This window comes from Arvicola amphibius, chromosome 5 (genome assembly GCF_903992535.2).
Source record: "Arvicola amphibius chromosome 5, mArvAmp1.2, whole genome shotgun sequence".
Classification (NCBI taxonomy): Eukaryota; Metazoa; Chordata; class Mammalia; order Rodentia; family Cricetidae; genus Arvicola; species Arvicola amphibius.
Window position 1 is genome coordinate 148,432,542 of NC_052051.1, and position 19,505 is coordinate 148,452,046.

Below are 19,505 nucleotides of genomic sequence, written 5' to 3' on the forward strand. Positions count from 1 at the left end.
CACATGCATGGATGCACCTGGGAAGGGAAAATAGATATGATCTCCTGAGTAAATTGGGAGGGGGTGTGAAGGGAAGGGGGAGGAAAATATGAGAGAATAGGATGGTTGAGTTGGGGGAGGGATAGAGGAGAGCAAGGAAAGAGATATCTTGATAGAGAAAGCCACTATGAGGTTAGGGAGAAACATGGTACTAGGGAAACTTCCAGAAATCCACTAGGATAAACCCGACTAAGACTCCTAGCAATAGTGGGGAGTGTGCCTGAACTGGCCTTCCCCTGTAATCAGATTGATGACCACCCTAATTGTCATCATAGAACCTTTACCCAGTAACTAACTAACTGATGGAAGCAGATGCAGAGATCCACAGCTAAGTGCTGGGCCAAGCTCCCAGAGTCCAGTAAAAGAGGAGGAAGGATTATATGTACAAAGGTGTCAAGATCATGATGGGGGAAACCCACATGTTGACTGAGGTGTCTGTCCTGCCCAGTTCCCACAGTCATTAAGTCCCAAGGAAATCACACAGAGGTCTTCATTAATTATAAACTGATTGGCCTAGTATCTCAGGCTTCTTATTAACTCTTACAACTTATATTAGTCCATAATTCTTGTCTGTGTTAGCTATGTGGCTTGGTACCTTTTTCGGCAAAGCAGTGACATCTTGCTTGCTCTGGGTCTGGGTGACGACTGCAGACTGAAACTTCCCTCTTCCCAGAATTCTCATTGCCCCACCTCTACTTCCTGCCTGGTAGCAGCCCCACCTATATTTCCTGGCCAACCAGCGTTTATTTAAAATACAAGTGACAGGCAGGATACAGACCACTGTCCCAGAGCACTCCCCACCTCTTTTTTTTAAACAAGAACTCTGAATCGAATCTCCTTTGTTGAGCTTTTCTACTGACCATTATCCATAACAAGTTTTAACAGACAGTCTAAAGAAAGGCAAACATTCATAATCCATTTTTTGGAAATGTGGGTGTAGTTTTCCTGCTGATTGGGTGCACTGATAATCATATGGGGACCTAAAAAAATTTAGAGTCATGATCAAGTCTTGACTGGAGTATCCTGTGAAGCTTGATCATGTCAGACAGCAGTCTTTAAGCTGTTCTGGATGTAGAACTTAGACATGTGGGCCATTCCTCCTATTGGAGATTTCTCAGGGGGGGGTTTCCTTAGTCAAATCTGATTTTTATTAACACAGAATGAATCCACAGCCCCCCATTTCCTGTGGAAACAAGAGCAAAACCTCTTCTCCAAAGTAACATATCTTTTGACTTAAATTTTAAAGTCAAATCATTTTTAGAATATATATATATATGTATATATATATATATATTGGATTAATCCAGCAGCATTTATAATCAAATGTCTTTTAGCAGCTTTTGCTCCTTCCTCAATCATCAATTTAAAGACAACACAATAGCATACAGTATCCAGACTCTCTGTGTATTTTTCATCTTTAATGTGGCTTTATTTTAACCTCTGTTTCTTTTATTTTTAATTTTTGGCTTTTTGAGACAGGGTTTCTCTATGTACCTTTGGCTGTCCTGGAATTCACTCTGTAGACTAGGTTGTCCTTGAACTCACAGAGATCAGTCTGCCTCTGCCTCTGCCTCTGCCTCCCAAGCATTGGGATTAAAGGTGTGTGCCACCACACCCAACTACTCTCTTTTTTTTTTTATTTTAAGGGTTTTATTTTTTTTTTCTCCCAAACCTTTTAGACACACAGCAAACCATTTAGAGGTTTTCTTCTTATTTGAATCTATCTTTACTGTATATCTCTCTTTTTCTGACCACATGAGTCTTTAATTTGCTAAGCAGTATGGCTAGGATTAAAGCCGTGGCTTTGATGGCTAGATCCATCTCATTCCTTAGCTTTCTGAGAATCTAGCTTCATGGTGGAGGTACTGGCCAGAGCTATGTTTATTGCCACAACTCTATGGCATTTCAAGGTCTGTGCCACCACCAAAAAACATGCTTTAGGCTATTCATAAACATCATTTAAGTATTTTGTGGCAGAGCCGCTTAAAAAGGCTGCAAAGTTTTTGCAGCTAAAGCTGTGTCAGGAAGCCTCTCTGGCAAGAAGAGCTCACCTGAAAAAAAATGATGCTATCAATAAGCTGTGCTTAACTCTGTTCTTTTCTGTCTAGCTCTCTCAGGCTTTTAATTGGATTTTGGTCAGCCCCACGTTGGGCGCCATCCTGTTGACTGAGGTTTTCTTTCCCTCTCAGTCATGCAGTCATTAAGTTCCAAAGAAATCACATAGAGGCCTACATTAATTATAAACTGATTGGCCTAGTAGCTCAGGCTTAATAACTTTTATAGCTTATATTAGCCCATAATACTTGTCTGTGTTAGCCATGTGGCTTGGTACCTTTTTTGGCAAGGCAGTCATATCTTGCTTGCTCTGTGTCTGCCTCTGTGTCTGAGTGACAACTGAAACTTCCCTCTTCCCAGAATTCTCATTGTCCCACCTCTACTTCCTGCCTGGCATTTATTTAAAATACAAGTGACGGTACAGACCATTGTCCCACAGCACCCACAGAGACAGCTGACCTAGTGGGAGTTCACAAACTCTGGACTGACAGGGAATCCTCATAGAAACTATGAAGGCCTTCTGAATGTTGGTGACAGTTCCATGGCTTGGGCAGTCTGTGGAGCCACTGGCATTGGGACCAGAATTTATCCCTAGTAATGAACTGGCTTTTTAGAGCTCATTCCCTGTGGAGGATACCCTACTCAGCCTCGATACAGGGTGGAGGGCCTCAGTCCTGCTTCAACTTGTTATGTGAGACTTTGTTAACTCCCCATGGGAAGCCTTACCCTTTCTGAAGAGTGGATGGGGGAGGGATGAGGGAAGGTAGAGGAGAGTGGGAGGAAGGGGGAACTGTGGTTGGTATGAATAATGAAACAAAAACTTAGGGATTGGTCCCTTCCTTCCACCATTGGATCTCAGAGATCCAATTCAGGTCTTCTGACTTGGTGGCAGCACCTCTGCCTGCTGAGCTGTCTCATCAGCGCAGTGTTCAACCTTTAGAAATGAATTTTCTATTTTTGCATGTCCGGCTATAACTGCTGTTCCCCTTTTGAGTGAAAGGGTCAGCAGTCTTCCTGATCTATAACATTCTGCTTTTAGTAATAATTTCTGGGAAATGGTGATGGCATTCTTTGTAATTTGTTGGACTGGTTGGTTGGCATGGGTTCTGCAGAACTCAAGATTGAGCCCAGGCTTCACACAAGCTAGCGAGTATTCTAATACTAAACTGCACTCCCTGCTCCTCTTTCATTTGCTCTGGGCTTTATTTTGGTATGTGTTTATGTTTCTGTGCAGGTGCACGTGTGTGTGTCTGCACGAATGTGGAGGTCAGGGGTCATTCCTCGGGCGCAGCACCTTCCTTTTTTCCTTTTTCTTTTCTGAGCCAGGGTCTCAGTGACCTGAAACTCACCAAGTAGGGTCTACTGGCTGGCCCACCAGCCCCAGAAACCCTCCTATTCTGCTTCCCCCGTGTTAGGATCATAGGCATGGGCCTCTACATCTGGATTTTTTTATGTGGGTTCTAGGAACTGAACTCTGCTCCTCATATTTCCAAGGCAAGCTACACCCAGTATGAGACCCCTACCCCACTTTTCAATCACGTATGTCAGGTGACCTGGAACGGGGCTATGCTAGCATTTTACTGCACAGTTGAGACTCTTGGTGACATGAAATGGACATGACGGTGGCTTGCTGTTGGTTTCCCTCTTGATCCACAATAAGCACGGGCGGCGGTGGCGCAGCCTTTAATCCCAGCACTCAGGAGGCAGAGGCGCATGGATCTCTCTGAGTTCAAGGCCAGCCTGGTCTACAAAACAAGTTCCAGCACAGCCGGGCTACACAAAGAAACCCTTTCTTGAAAACCTTGGGAGGGGGGTAGAATGCTGCAGATGACCTAAAATCATAGATAATCCCCAAATAGCATTTCAGCCATTAGCCTAAGATTCTTTTCCTGTTAAGACTTCTTGGCCGTCAAACCCTATAAAGAGAGGTGTATGCTACGATGTCAGATAAACAGAATCCGGTCCCTTTAAAGTAGAAGTGGGAAGTGCTGATTTCCAGGTACGAAGGGCCTCACTGAAAATACTTCCCAGACAACTGCTTGTTTAATGTGTGCCTTTCATGTCACACACCTGTAATCCCAGCTACTTGGGATGTTGAGCAGGAGGACTATAGAAAATGATTGATGGGGGATGGAGAAATGGCTCAGCGGTTAAGAGCACTGACTGCTCTTCCAGAGGACCTAGGTTCAATTCCCAGCACCCACATGGCAGCTCACAACTGTCTGAAAATCCAGTTCCAGGGCATCTGACACCTTCACACCAATGCACATAAAATAAAGATAAATAAATCATAAAAAAAAATTTAAAAATGATTGATAATCAGTAACTTTGGGGCTAGAAAGATGACTCAGAGGTTAAGAGCACTGACTGCTCTTGCAGAGGGCCTGGTTTCCGTTCCCAATACCCACATGCTGGTTTACAACCATCTGTAACTCCAGTTCCTGGGTATCTAATGCCCTATTCTGACCTCTGTGGACACCAGGCATACATAAGTGCACATACATGCATGCAGATAAAACACATGCAATAAATATAAGTCTTTCTTTAATGGCTCTTTCATTCCAGGTGATCTCCTTCTTTAGCTCAAGACTGCTACAAGCTGGAGCTGAGCTGTCAGTGGAAAGAGTCTTGGAAATCATTAAACAAGGGGTCGTGGCGCTGCCCAAAGACAGACTAAAGGTAAGCTGTTCAAAGAGTTTCCTGTTGACACTGGCTGTTGATCATTTGATGCACATAGCAGCATTTAGGAGGTATTACTCTGAATCACGCCGCTTACCCAGTGCTCATAAATTCAGAGAGACTAAATATTTGCTGCGTTCCGCCCTGATAGCAAAGCTGCAGTTCAGAAGAGAACAGCCGAATATACCTTCACATCATTGAGTACCCCAGGAGTAACTCCGCACACCCCATGAGCAATGCATACAGTTAACAAGTGTACTTTTAACCCAGTCAAACAGACTGAATCATACAAACATCACCAAAGATAATGGGAAGGTGGAGGTAGTGAAGATGCCAATTCTGTGGAGCCTGGTGCTGTGAGTGCCTCCCCATGTCCTTCTGGGGCCTCAACATCTGTGCGTATTACCTCATTCAACACCTTTCTCAGGCAGCTAGTGTCAGCAACTGAAGCCGCCAGGTGAAGGGGCCAGCATGGAAAGGTGATTTACCCAGAGTAGTAAACCTAGAGAGTGGTTGAGCTATGCAGGCCCCGGCAATCTAGCTCCAAAGCCCTTGCTTGCAGTCATACACTGCTTACTACATGCCTGTATACAGTAGTGGAAAGAAAAGTACTTCATGGAAACATGGGAAAGAATGCATTTTAAGAAAATACTTTGTTTGTGTGGCAGAGGCACTCTTGAATTGAACTCATGGGTGAAAGTCCACACCTCAGAACTGATCCCTTAGAGCAGTGGTTCTCAGCCTTACTAATGCAGTGACCCTTCAGTCCAGTTCCTCATGTTGTGGTGACCCCCTAACTATAAAATTATTTTTGTTGCTATTCATAACTGTAATTTTGCTACAATTATGAATTGTGATGTAAATATCTGTGTTTTCCGATGGTCTTATATAACCCCCATGAAAGGGTCATTTGACCCCCAAAGAGGTCATGACCCACAGGTTGAGAACCAGTACCTTCAGTCCAGTGGAGTGGCTTGTGCCTCTGAGTCATCTCACCAGAACTAAAACTTAGATTTGTGGGGTCAGTTTTCTCTCTCAGAAAATACAAAAAACTATAAGACAACTCACTTTTTAGTTTATAGTAACAGAGAATTTAGTAAGACCCGTAGGCTAGAAGCAAGACATTTTACTGAACATATATGTAGCTTGTAGCAAGGAAGAATGTTGCTTAAGAGGGCTCACACTACAACTGCCCTCGTGCCGCACGGTCAGGTGTGTGGTGTCTGCAGGTCTCTTTTCTAGAGGTGTTGTTTGGCATCTCCAGGCTTCTCCAGTGAAGCGTGACCATTTGTTCCTTTGTAAATGGTAAATATCTTGGTAGTGACACGTGACATCTTTCCTGGTACCTAGTTTCATCTTAGAGTGTGGCCACTGATTTTACCATCCATCAGTAGGTCTGGCCGACACCATGAGGACCTCATCATTGTGGTGTTTCCCAAGAGAAGACTTCATAGTTGTCTCTGTAGGGTATAGTTCAGTGCTGACATTTGTTTATTTTTGCCCAGAGTTTTCTCTCTTTGGCCAGTGGACTCCTGGGGTTGCTTTCCCTGTCCTGTGACACACCCCACCTTATTCTGAGTACTTCTTTGCTCTGTGCAATGCTGCAGACCTGGCAGGGGGCTGGGCCACCTCTTGCCAGCACATTCTGCACCTTCCTTTCCCTCCTCCCTCTCTTCCATTGATAGTGAGTGCTCTGTCTCTGCTGTGGTCCCCAGGTCCCTTCCCTCTTGTGTAGCTGTCTCTTTCTGGTATACCTGTACTCTTTCTTTCACCTCACCCTCACTCCCTTGTCCTTGGTCCATGCTGCAATGCCTGGTTTGTTTTCTAGCTCCTTTAATAAACACTGCTTGCCCAAGAACCCTTCCATGGGCCATAGAAAATAGTGAAGGTTGACCTATACTAGTGACCTTAGAGCAAATTGAATTACAGTGTGCAAGGCACACACTTGAATGTGGATATAAAGACATTTTTATTATACTGTACTCAAAAAGAAATGGTTCTTTGAGACAGTCACATATACAGGGAAATGAAGCCTTCTTCATGTTTTGGCCAACAGGGAAATTAGTTGGTTTGTGGGGATCCCAGAGACATTAGCCCTTGCTTAGAGTAATACACTATTAAGGCCAAGGGCACTGGTAAATCCTTTAAGTCAGACAGGTAGTTTTGTTCTGGAACATGGATATTTATCCCTGGGCTCAGCTTGCTACCGCAGTCAGTGGTTACAGAGGTTGGAAGATGGATGGTTCGGTTTAAAAACGGAAAACAAAACAGTCCATCACCCGTACAGAAGAGAAGCTGAAGTTACATTTACTCACAAGTAGTGGGTCGTGCTCTGTTGATCTAAATGGGAACCGGTCATTACCACAGATGTTACTCGGGGGAATCAAAAAGGCTGTTTAGTCTTAAAACCAAGCCTTGCCTCAATTATTTTAATCATTTTAGGGCGAGTCAAGTGTTTATATTAAATTAAATCACAAAACCTTGAGAATTTAATTCACAGGATGCTACAGTATCTGAAGTTGATTGAAAAAATTCTGTGTCGAATAGTGTTGGTGTGCCATGTGCACGTGATCAGGTTCATTCAGGGCAGTTCACACACACACACACACATACACACACACATATATATGTTAAAGCAACATTGGCATATAATAATAGCTTTATATATGTGCTCAACTTGTAGGAATGGATTTCAAATTGGAAATACTATTTTAATAAGATGCATTTTTAATATGGAAAAGTGTGGATTAGTGTCTATATAGTGATTTACCATCTATATTAAAGCATTACATTGCAGCTTTTTGACTACCTTGACTTAGGAAGATCATAGAATTCATGAATTTACTCATCAGCTGAGCAGATGAGCTTTGAAATGTCCTTCATTGAAGAATGAAAACTCAATTTGTAGAATTACCCTTCCAATTTTTGGACAAGTAAACATTGAGATCTAGAAGTCCATGACACAGTAATTGACATTCAACCAAATAAAATAGTTTTCAATCAAATACTATTTGACATAGTCTTCTAAAATATTTGCATAATAGTCTGTGTGGGAATGTATACTCATTGGCTAAATTTGTCTATACAGTTAAACAACTGGGTTGTTCAAAGTAAATAGTATTAATATCAATCTAAACATTCTCTTTTTACTGGTGTTCCATGAAGTCTGGGAAAGGCAACACTAGGTCATCATGTTTTCCGGACCTTCGTGCTTAGACAAGAGAATAAAGAGCAAGCTCTGAAAGCCGTTTGCTTGTTTCTCATCTGGGATTTGGTAGGAGTAAAGTTAGCATGCCCTTCACAAGCCGCGTTCGTAGCTGTGGCACAAAACTCTTACTTCACCACAGTACAGTGGTCCTGGCTCCCATTTCACCCACTAAGAGCACTGTGAATGGCGTGGGAGTGGAACAGAAGTCATCCAGTCCCATGTGTGCTCGCTGCTACACCACCTCACATGTGAGGGCACAAGGTTCCTGGTTCCCCCTTTCCGTGGGCTCAGTTCATCATCTGTGTCATGGGAGGGTTAGGAATGCATAGCATTTGAAGACCAGGTCCTGCTTTCTCGGAAAATATAATAAAAAGACAACTTTTCTTTTAGTGAAGATAGGTAATTGTGGAATAACTTGATAAATCATAATAAGTAAAAGTAACAGCCAGCTCACACTAAATGAAATATTTTGCATGGGGGGTGTTTAGTCTTTATATATGGGCGTGGGTGTGCCACGGTGCATGTGTGGAAGCCAGAGGCCTGCTTCGGGTGTCAGTCCTCGCTCGACACATTCTCTTATTATTCGCTGATCTGTGCACCAAGTGAGCTGGCCCTGAACTCCTGATGATTTTCTCATCCCCACCTCCCACTGCCAGAAGGATTAAACACTTGCACTATTGTGTCCAACCCCCTCCTGGGTCTGGAGACCTGAGCTCAGTCCATCCGGCTTGCACAGCAAGCTTTTTACCTGCTGAGCTGCCTCCCCAGCCAGTAAGTGAGTTTTAAAACCTTCGTTTTTTAAATATAATTTTTAGAATATTTTCCCGGTTGTCATTAATTGCCTAAGGAGTTACACAAGAGTTTTAGATTGGTTCATCCGGAGGATTTTTTTTTTGTTAGATTTATTCATTTTATTTTATGTGTGTTTTGCCTGCATATATACATGGTGTGCTTATGGAACATATTTTATAGATTTTTAATATGGAATTTTAAAACTTCCCCTTTCTCCTATTGGGACCCTCCTTCTTCACTTCCCTAAGTGTCACTTCTGTCATAGATGATTCCCGTAACATACAACTAGCACATTGTGACTTAATTATGGCTTTGACTGTTTATTCTACCTGAGCAGCTATTTTACCCTGCTTGAGCACAGTATTGCTGGGCATCTTTGAGAGAACAGAGGCACATCAACATCACCCAGCCCTCAGGAGAGGAAGGGTTCACCCTGGCAGAGGCAGCTAACAAAAGGGCGGTTCACCCTGTCTGTCAGGTAGAGAGGGCAAGTTATGGAAGGAAAGACTGGGCTAGCTGGTCAGGGAGTATTAAGGAGAGACCTAGCCTTCACCTTGGCTACCTTGAAGGAAGGTGAAGTTTCCAAAGGCCCAGGTGAAAGCAGAAATCTAGGCAAAGGGAATCTGTGAGGGAGAGACAGTCCAAGGCACGTTTAGCTTAGTGTCCAACAGAAACAACTGGACTCATAATTCCCTGACTAAGTCAAATGTGTCGCTGAGGACACAATAAAGTCATTAAACTAGTGCTTTTCAGACTTTTTAGTTTTGAGACAGAGTTTCTCTGTGTAGCCCCGACTTACCTGGAACTCACTTTATAGACCAGGCTGGCCTCAAACTCACAGAGATCCGCCTGCCTCTGCCTCCCAAGTGCTGTAATTGAAGGCGTGCTCCACCACTGCCCAGCTACCTTTCAAACTTTTTTGGCTGACATTTCCAGTTAAAAACACACACATACATACTCATGTTTGCACCATGTTGCAGTATACACATTTTCATACAATTGAAACAAATTTGTGTAAAACAGTACTCACTGAAAATGATAGGTTCATGATCCTATATCTTTTTTTGAATTGCTATCCAGGCCTACTAAATTGATTTAATGATCAGCTGCTATTTAATGTCTTAGAATTTTTAAAAAAAATCATGCATTAAGTGAGTAGTTTCAAATTATGGCCCTTAGAGTGGGCAGGGGGCATCACCATCCTCCAAGAACATGCTGAAAATGCAGATCCTTGGGCTCCACTCTATGGCCTGGTACTGCTCTTGCAGTAGACTCGAGTTCAGTTCCCAGCAACCACATCTGGTTAAATGCACATACACCACATGTGTAAGAGGTTACATCATTCCTGCACACTCAGAAAGAAGCAAATGGGAGGGCATGGCTCAGGCAAGGAAGTTGCAAGGCGAGGCTGGCTGGTCAGTATCCCATAGAAGCCCCTGCCTTTACCCGCCTGGGATTACAAGCTCTCACAACCATGTATCCCTGTTTTCTCAGTGGGTTCTGGAGATTAAGCTCAGGTACTCCTGTTTGTACAGGAGCTCTCTACAGGTTAAGCTACAGCCCATTCCTCATATTATTTCAATTAAGAAAGAAATCGCGTGTATAGATGATTATAAAATATAGGGATACATACATGTATATACTCTAAAGGGATAATTAGAAGGTGATCCATGTGATTATTGTTCAGATCAAGAATTTGAGCATTGCCTAGAAATCCTAGTATGCCCTGTCGTAGAATTAAGTAGCACCCTGACTTGGGAGAGAGGCTCATCCCTTCATCCTTTCCCTAACTCTGTCTTCCCCAACACTGCAGCTTTGGCTCTGAGCTGCTCCTAATAGTACCATAACTGTGCACCATGTCTCCTGCACCTTCTTTCACTCAGCACTGTGTTTGTGAGCGGTGTTCGAGTCCTTCCACTGGAGTTTCCTTCCACTGATTCAGTAGAATTGCCAGGTTGAGTTGTTGGCAATTCGGTTGAGGGCCAAACCATTTCTAAATAGAAAAAAGTTAAGTAAATGAAGCAAAACTTCACAAAGCTAGAGAGAGAGCGATAACTCAAAATACTGGAACTCAATCATCAGCAAGAATACCAGCTCTCCTAGCCAGCTCGGAACGACAGGAAACCTCTGCCTAGTGGCCACAGCGTGCAGAATATTTTAGTTTGTTTGATTGGAGCAGGGCTTTACTTCATAACCAAGACTGGTTTGGAACTCTCTGCATAGACCAGTGTGTCCTTAAACTCTCAGCTCCTGAGTGCTGAGATTACAAGCCTGTACTACGTGGCTTCATTATAATCCTTCAAAGATTATGCCAAGTCATTTAAAATAAGTCTCAGATTTTAAATTTGGAGTAATTAACATTGGGGGGCTAGACATGGCTCAGCAGTTAAAAGCACTTTCTACTCTTGCAGAGAACCTGTGTTCAATTCCCAGTACTCACATGGGAAACAACAGACTCCAGTTTCAGGGAGACCGGTGCCCTCTTCTGACCTTCACAGGCAAACACATAGCACACATATATACATGGAAATACTCAAACCCATAAAAGTAAATCTTTAAAAAAGAATTTATATTATGTAAGTATGTTTGCTGAACACAGCTCAACTAAATTAGGAATCAATGATGAAATAATTGAGGGAATATCTAGATATTTGGAAATTAAGCAGTACACTTTTAATGAGTCAAAGAAGATATCACAAAGAAATCGGAATCATTTTAGCCTGAATAAAAAGGAACATACATTTATGAAAATGTCTGTTCAATGAAGCTAGGATTACTCAAAATCTAAATAAGATAGCACCTCTGAAAAAGTCAAGGTGTCTCTCATGAACAGACTCAAAAATCTCTAAGTAATAGCAAACTAAATTCATCAACAAACAGAAAATGTTATATATATCATGATCAAAGGAAATTTGTCTTAGGAATGCAAAAATCTAATGTAACAAGCCATATTGATAAATGAAGTACAGAAATGGCTGTGTTCAAGTTAACTTTGCCTGTCAGCTTTGAACAGCCTGGAGTACGAGGGGTTACGCACATCTGGTTATCCTGTGGGCCATTCTGGACAATTGTCTCAATTTCTAATTGATGTTGGATGGCCCAGCTTATTGCAGTCAGCAGCATTCCATGGCCAGGTGGTCGAAGGCTGTATGAGAGCTAGCTGAGCATGAAGGGTAAGCAAAACAGCATTCTCCCATGGTTTCTGCTTCAAGTCCCTCGTGAGTTCCTCCCCTGACTTCTCTCAGTGAAGGACTGTGGCCTGTAACTGTGATGAGCCTACTTTGGGGGGTTGTTGTTGTTGTTGTTGTTGTTGTAGACTTGGTCTCACTGTGTAGACCAGGCTAGGCTTGAACTCACAGATATCCGCCTGCCTCTGCCTCCCAAGTGCTGGGGTTAAAAGTATGCACCACCACATCAGACCCTATATTCCTTCTCTTCAAAATGGTTTAGCGCAGCCACAGAAAGAAAGCTAGAACACATGTGATTGTCTTAATAGGCCAACAAACAACACCATGTGGGCCAAATCGAACCTGCCACTGACTTTCTTAAGTAAAGTTTTATTTATCCATTGTCTGTGGCAGCCTTTACACTAAGGTGGCAAAATGAATTGTGCTCATAAGCCCTAAATTGCATTTTGTCTGGCCTTCACAGAGAGGCTTGCCAACCCCATGACAGACTTCTCAAAAACCTAGGAGTAAAGGGGAATTTTTTCACTTGATGAGTGAATACTTGAAAACACTCCAGCTAAAGTTAAATATGCATAGTAATGGAAAACAGTGTTTATTCCTGTATGATCAAAATCAAGGCAAGGATATGGTCTCTTGGTGCATCTATTCAGCATTGTATTAGAAATCCCAGGAGAGCAACAAGACAAGATGAATTCAAAAGTCTGCAGGGGGCCAACAGCCAACAATGTAGCTTAGTAGAGAGAACGTTTGTCCAGCATGCACAAAGACCTGGTTCAATCCCCAGCACAACATAAAACCCAGCACTGAGAATCAGGAAGGGAGGATTATCCTCAGCCACATAGTTCAAAACTAGGCTGGTCTATGGAGACCCTGGGGTTTGGAGGGGAGAGCGAGGGGTGCTCAATTGAAAATGAAGAAATAAAACTGTCTTCATCTGCAAACAAACTGATCCAGTGTGCCCAGAATCTGCAGGATGCAATACAGCTGCCAGAGCCAGTAAGTGAACTTAAAAGGTTGGTAGCTATATGACGCATGTGCAGAAAGCGGTACATTTCTTTATACTAAAAACAGTGCTTAACAGACAATGACACACTCAGGAATGAGCTTATAGGAACTTTTTGTGGCTCTATATATCTTTCATGTTTTGCTTCTTAAAATTACTCTGTTTACCACTTACTTCTAGAATTGCCAGCTAAGTTCTTTCTTGCCTTTAGACCTTCCATTGGGTCATCTCCTGTCTTTACCCCTCAATTAAGGCACCCACTTTATCTCTCACACTTGGCCATGCCCATCTCATCTGCAGCCGTTTTCTGTGTGCCCTGAGGTGGGCACTGCTAGGAAAGCAGTACTTGTACTCATAGGTTCTGCTTCTGTCTTCCTTTGAAATGCTGCCCACTGCAGAACGCATAGCCGGAACACTTAGTCTCCACATCCTTCTTTACAACCGTTTGTGCGGTGTGGAGCCCGTGCTATCCTGTGTATAAACGTGTATTACGTTTTTGCTTCTCTTTATTTCGGGTTCCCTGGTGTGTTTTCTGTTTCTAAACCCTGTTCTGACTTCTCCAGTACAGTGCCTCGTGCAGAAGAGGCATTCACTAAATGCTGCTGTCTGGTTGAAATCAGGCTGAGAATTAAGTTTCTGCTTTCAGGTATGGTGATCTGAGAACCAACCAGTCGGTAACCCCCACAGGAAGCCACAAATAAAATAAAACTTCACTACTCAAGGGAGCTGGCCAGTGAGTCCAGTGGACTCCTGGAGTCCACACTCATTTAGAGGAAGGAGATAGAGGCTTTATGTGCTTCTGCTCCACATCTTTTAGTTTGGAATCAAGTATCGCCTAGGTAGTCACAGCAGGGTAGTGAGGGCCTCTTAAGAACTGTCTATCCTGGGAAACCAGAGGTTAACCTGAGAAAGATGAATGCTGAGGAGAGTAGCAGAACCCCAAAAGGCATCCAGGAGAGTCCCAAACTGTGTTCCCGCCTGATTCCTGAGCAGTGTATAAGACACTAAACTGAAAACCACCCAGGGCTGGCTGGGCAGTGGTGGCACACACCTTTAATCTCAGCACTCAGGAAATAGAGGCAGACTTGAACTGTGAGTTCAAGGCCAGCCTGGTCTACAGGGGGAGTTCCAGGACAGGCAGAGGTGTTACATAGAAAAAAAAAAAAAACCTGCCTCAAAAACAAACAAACAGATATGAGCCAGAATTCTGAAGACTGAGAGCCACAGCCCTGGAGACTTGGAAGATGAATAGAGGCGCCACCTCGAGAAGGGCTGACCAGACTGTCCCACTGAAAAAAGAGATCTAACCACAGTCTGTGCCCACACAGCAGAATTGGGGAACACATGGACAAGCTGCAGTTTCTCTGGCCAGGAGAATTTAATGTAAAGGGAACATGAGGTCTGTAGACACTGAGAACCATGAAGGAATCGCAGAAGAGAAAGAGGAGCCCCTGAGGCCAGCTCTCCACAACCATGGCTGGACCTATAATCACATCTGCAGAATCAGCTCTCACATCCCAGGTAAGGATGGGGGAGGGCTGCCCAGAAACCAGAGCCTGCTCAAAATACGGAGACTCTCAGCAACTTAACATTAATTTTATTCAGGACACAGTCCAACGTCTTCTGACATCCAAGGAATCGAGAAAATGGAACACATTCTCTACATAAAAGAAAATCAATTAAGCTCAACCCCAAGATGAACCAGATGTTAGAACTTACAGACAAGGATTTTTTGAAGTAACTACTAATAACTCCTCTCCATTTTCTCATAGATGACACATGTTTTCAATGCATGAAAATCTAAATAGAGAAATGAGTTGTCTGGGGCAAGCAATAGAAACTATACAAAAGACCCAAATAGGAGAAAGACAGGTTTGCAGATAGGAGATACTAATAGCAAGCAGCTAGGTGAACAGAGAGAACCGACGTCAAAATGCATTTGCATCGGAAGAGCTGGCGAGTAGTGAGGCAGGCCACACAGCACAGCGCACAGCAGCGGCCCTGTGCTCAGAGGGCTGGGAGGAGCTCTTTAAAGCGCTGCAAGGAAACAGTATGAACCCAGAAGTCTCTGTCAGGTGAGAAGGTGAAGGAGATTGCTGGCCGCATGCCTCCCTGCTCTGTGATGCTAACAGAAGTTCTTTGGGCCGACAGACATGAGACCAGATGGAAATTCAGATATGCAAAAAATGACTATTTACAAGAAATGAAAATATCCCGATAACTACGAGTTTTTCATTTGTCTTCCCATCACTGTCTCCCTCCCTTTTCCTCATCTTACTAATGGACTGTAAAGTTCCTACGACTAAAAGTGCTACCATCTTTCAAGATTGGTGTTTGTAGATGTAGATTTGTAAAAACTACAATATGAAGGAGGGGAGAGAGTGGTCCTATATGGTTATGAGTTGTGTATTTTACATGAGGTGGTATATTACTACTTTTATGAAGACTGAAAAGGTACAAATCTATTTTGTAATCTATAGCAACCACTATGAAACCATACAAAAATGACTGTGAAATGGCTCAGCAGGTAAAGTCTTGCTGTGGAAGCCTAGCAATCCCTGGAACCCATATGAAGATGGAGGGAGCGAGCAAGCTACCTCACAGTCATCTGACCTTCACATGCATGCTGTGACCTTCACGCTTACACACACACACACACACACACACAAATAATAATAATAATAAATAAAAATTAATAATAATAATAATAAGTAAAATAACTTTTTTAAAGGCCAACCAAAAATGTAGTATCCTAAAGAACACTTAAAAATAGTCACCCCCACCACAGAAGGAGAGCGCAGCTGAAGATAAGAGGACGGGTGATAATCACATTACCAGTCACACCCAAGCCCTCTGTCCACAGGATGAAGACAGCAGTAAACCATCTGCAGATGCTCTGCTTCAACTGTAAGGACTGGAGTGGAAGTAAATGGAAGAGAACCTGGAAAGATGGCTCAGTGGTTAGGACTCCGTTTCGATTCCCAGCACTCACATGGAGACTCCATTTCCAGGGGATCTGACACCGTGTTCTGGCCATCACAAGCCAGCGGCACACATAGCATAGCATAGCATAGTGGACCAAGCACTCGCACACATACAGTAAAGCAACAAAACAAAGAGGAAGAGAGTAGGTGGAGGGAAGGGAGACATGCAGACAAGTGATCAGGAAGCTAATGTAGCTACTCCGGAGATGTCAAAGCAAATGGAGTTCCAAGTGATGTGTGGCTCTGGCAAATGTGCGTGTGCGCGTAACCACACTTCATTGTCTTAGCTAGGGTTTCTGTTGCTGTGAAGAGACACCATGACCACAGCAACTCTCATAAAGGAAAAACATTCAGGTTTAGCCCATTTTCATGGTGTGACACGGTGGCAGGCAAGCAGACATGGTGCTGGAGAAGTAGCTGAGACTCCTACATCTTGATAGGCAGGCAACAGGAAGTGGTCTGTCTCACTGGGTGTAGTGTGAGCATAGGAGACCTCAAAGCCCACCCCCACAGTGACGCACTCCAACTAGGCCACTCCTCCCACTAGTGCTACTCCCTTTGGGGGCCGTTGTCTTTCAAACCACCACAATCATGTAACAAAAACGTTGGCAGAGTTGATGAAACAGATTGGCTCACTCTCTTTATTGGAGATTTGCATCCTTCACTCAGCAATTGATAGAACTAGACCAAAAAAAAAAATCAGCAACGACATAGGAGATCTGAAAGGCTGTCAGCCACCTCCCCCTGATTGGCATTTATAGAACATCCCACGATGGCAGAATTTACTTTATTTTGAATGTGTATGGCACATTTATCTAAGCATACTCTATCTTGAGCTTTATGACTAATTTCCATAAAATTAGAATCATCGAAGTAAAATTAGATGATCAGAAATCAATAAAATGCCAGAAAAGGCAATGTGTGACAGGAAGCAAGTGTACAGCTGCCTGGGGACCCAGGGGAACAGTGAGGGAATCACATGTGAAGCAAGGCAGAGGGAGCTCTCTAGCACAGGTGCCTGGTCTGTGTCTGTGGTGATGCGCACATTAGATGCAGATAAGAAAATTCATCAAGGGGGCTGGAGAGATGGCTCAGAGGTTAAGAGCATTGTCTGCTCTTCCAAAGGTCCTGAGTTCAATTCCCAGCAACCATATGGTGGCTTATAACCATCTCTAATGGGGTCTGGTGCCCTCTTCTGGCCTGCAGGCATACACACAGACAGAATATTATATACATAATAAATAAATATATATTTAAAATATAATATAATATCTATATATTTAACAAAAATTCATCAAATTGAACACTTGAAAATAGTGGGTTTTATGATGTGATAATTTCAATATGTGAAATGGGGAGTGCTCAAATGTTTGGTCTTTTTTATCTGACAAATGCCACAGTCCCAGCTCTAAGATTGGAGAGCAGAAAAACATTGCCCAAAAGGAGCATTGTTTTTCTGCAGAACCCCCATGCCACCAGGGTCCCATGTGCCTGGCCACCAAAGAGCAGTGAGTTCATGGGTGAGGTTTGGAGAAGCTCCAGGTTTGAAAAGGAAAGCACTTGAAGCAGACAGCTGACAGGAACTGGGAGTGTCCTTCCTTGTCCCTTGGCACAGCCCAGCGCTAGCTCCTATGACAGTAGAAGCCAGGTAAATACCAGCGTCTGCAGTGAGCTACCTTACACTCAAGGAGCAAGCTTTCCATCTAAGCAGAGGACCTGTGGGAAGGGGCTTGAGGCTAACAATAGAGGTGGGCTGTGTGGCCTCCGTCACCTCTGATGTACGGGGACATCCCTGGCAGTAACTGGTGTCGTGGTTTCACACTACCTTCAAGGGCTGTTTTAAAAGCAAAATACACAATTCATTTCTTCACAGATGTCTTAAGACAGTGCCCATCCCGCACTTTGTAATGTCACTATATTTTATGTGGTAACTATGTAAAAGTCAAATGTCTCCAGTGAAATCCTTTTGCATTTCTGTTGTCTCTAAACAAACAGCCCAGTATTGCTGTTGTAGCAGAATTGTGAATTATTTGAACAATTACAACTGCATGTTTTTATGTGTCTCACCAAACACATTTCAGTAGTTTCCTTTGGGCATCATCTCTGCAGCATGGAGAGTAAATCAAAAGTAGGAAATGACTTATGTAGTCTAGAAGTAGAACGGCATGGCAGTTTTTCTTAATATGTCTTCCAGACTCAAAGTCAGAAGCATAATATTTTTCATATGATTGCAACTGTGCTCATTTATGTTTAGAAGCATGTACTCACATAAGAGGAAGAACATTCCCCGGAATGGAAATGTTTCCCGGGAATAGAAAGCTAAGGGCGGTTGTGTGTGTGTTTGTTTGGCTTTGCTTTATTAAATGTTTCTCAGTGTCGTTGTCATCAGTGGTGCCCTGCTAGCACACACAGAGCAGTGCCCGCCCGGCACAGCATAGGAAAGTCTGTGCTAACAAGCGGGGACGTGTGATCTGTGCTGGAGAAAAGAGCAGAAGATAACAGCCGTGTCCTCCACTGGAAAGAGCACATCACAAAATAGCTTCTCCATAAAACACAACAAATGGCCTTTGCTCCCTTCAGCCTCCCAACTCCCAACCTCAACTCACAGCAGTAAATGTCTTGAATTCTTAGTTTGTGGAAGCTGATGCATTCCATAGCCACCTTCCCCCGTGCCCCGCCCCAGCCCCATCACAGGGTGGATGAGACACCTCTCTCTCTTACTCACTTCCTTTGTTAGCTTCCCAAGGTGGGGGAGGGCTCCAGAATGTGTGCTCTGCTCTGGACCTCACTGGTTCTGTGTCCCAGTCAGTACATCACACAGTACCCACATTTGCTTGTCTGCAATGGACATATTTGCTCATTTTAACATGTCTGTGGGACCCTATCCTTGCATGAAATATGGAGAAAGGGAGATGAGAAGACTCTGTGGGTACCCTGATCACTATTTAAAGCATGAAAACTTGACCTCAGATCTCCAGTGCCACATAAAAAAAAGCAGTCGTTCAACTGAACACATACTGTAATCCCAGTGCAGGACTGGGAGGGCAGAGGCAAGAGGATCCCTTGGATGAGGGTTACCGCCAGCTATTGTAGCCGAGACAGGGAGCTTCAGGTTCAGGGATAGACCCTGTCTTGAAAAATAAGGTGGAGCCAGCAAGATACCTGAGCAGGGAAAGGCGCTTGCCAGCAAGCCTGACACCTGACTTTGATTCCCAGAGCTCACATAGTGGAAAGAGAAAGCCAACTCTTCCAAGCTGTCTTCTGACCTGTACATGTACACACACATGCAGTGTGTGTGCATGTGTGCATGTGTGTGTTATGTATGTATATGTAAATGTGTAAATGTAAAAAGTGATAGAAGACACATGATGTCTGCCTCTGGCATGTGCATGCATGTCCACGGACACATGCACCCACACAAATGCATCACACACACACACACACACACACACACACAAACCTGGAGAGAAGTATAGGGACAATGGTTGGAGTAAAGGAATATCCCACACGGAGTCATGGGAAAACAGCTTCTGCATTCCAGCTCGTCTGCAGCTAGT

General features: G+C 43.6%; 1 protein-coding gene across 5 annotated transcripts in view; it reads left to right on the forward strand.

Moving 5' to 3' along the window:
* Dym (dymeclin) overlaps positions 1 to 19,505 on the forward strand; it is a 267,246-nt gene that overhangs the window by 219,476 nt on the left and 28,265 nt on the right. For all 5 annotated transcript variants that reach the window (XM_038330159.1, XM_038330164.1, XM_038330163.1 and 2 more), the window contains one exon: positions 4,660 to 4,773. In XM_038330159.1, the coding sequence (XP_038186087.1) occupies positions 4,660 to 4,773 (114 nt within the window). The remainder of the gene's footprint in view (positions 1 to 4,659; positions 4,774 to 19,505) is intronic.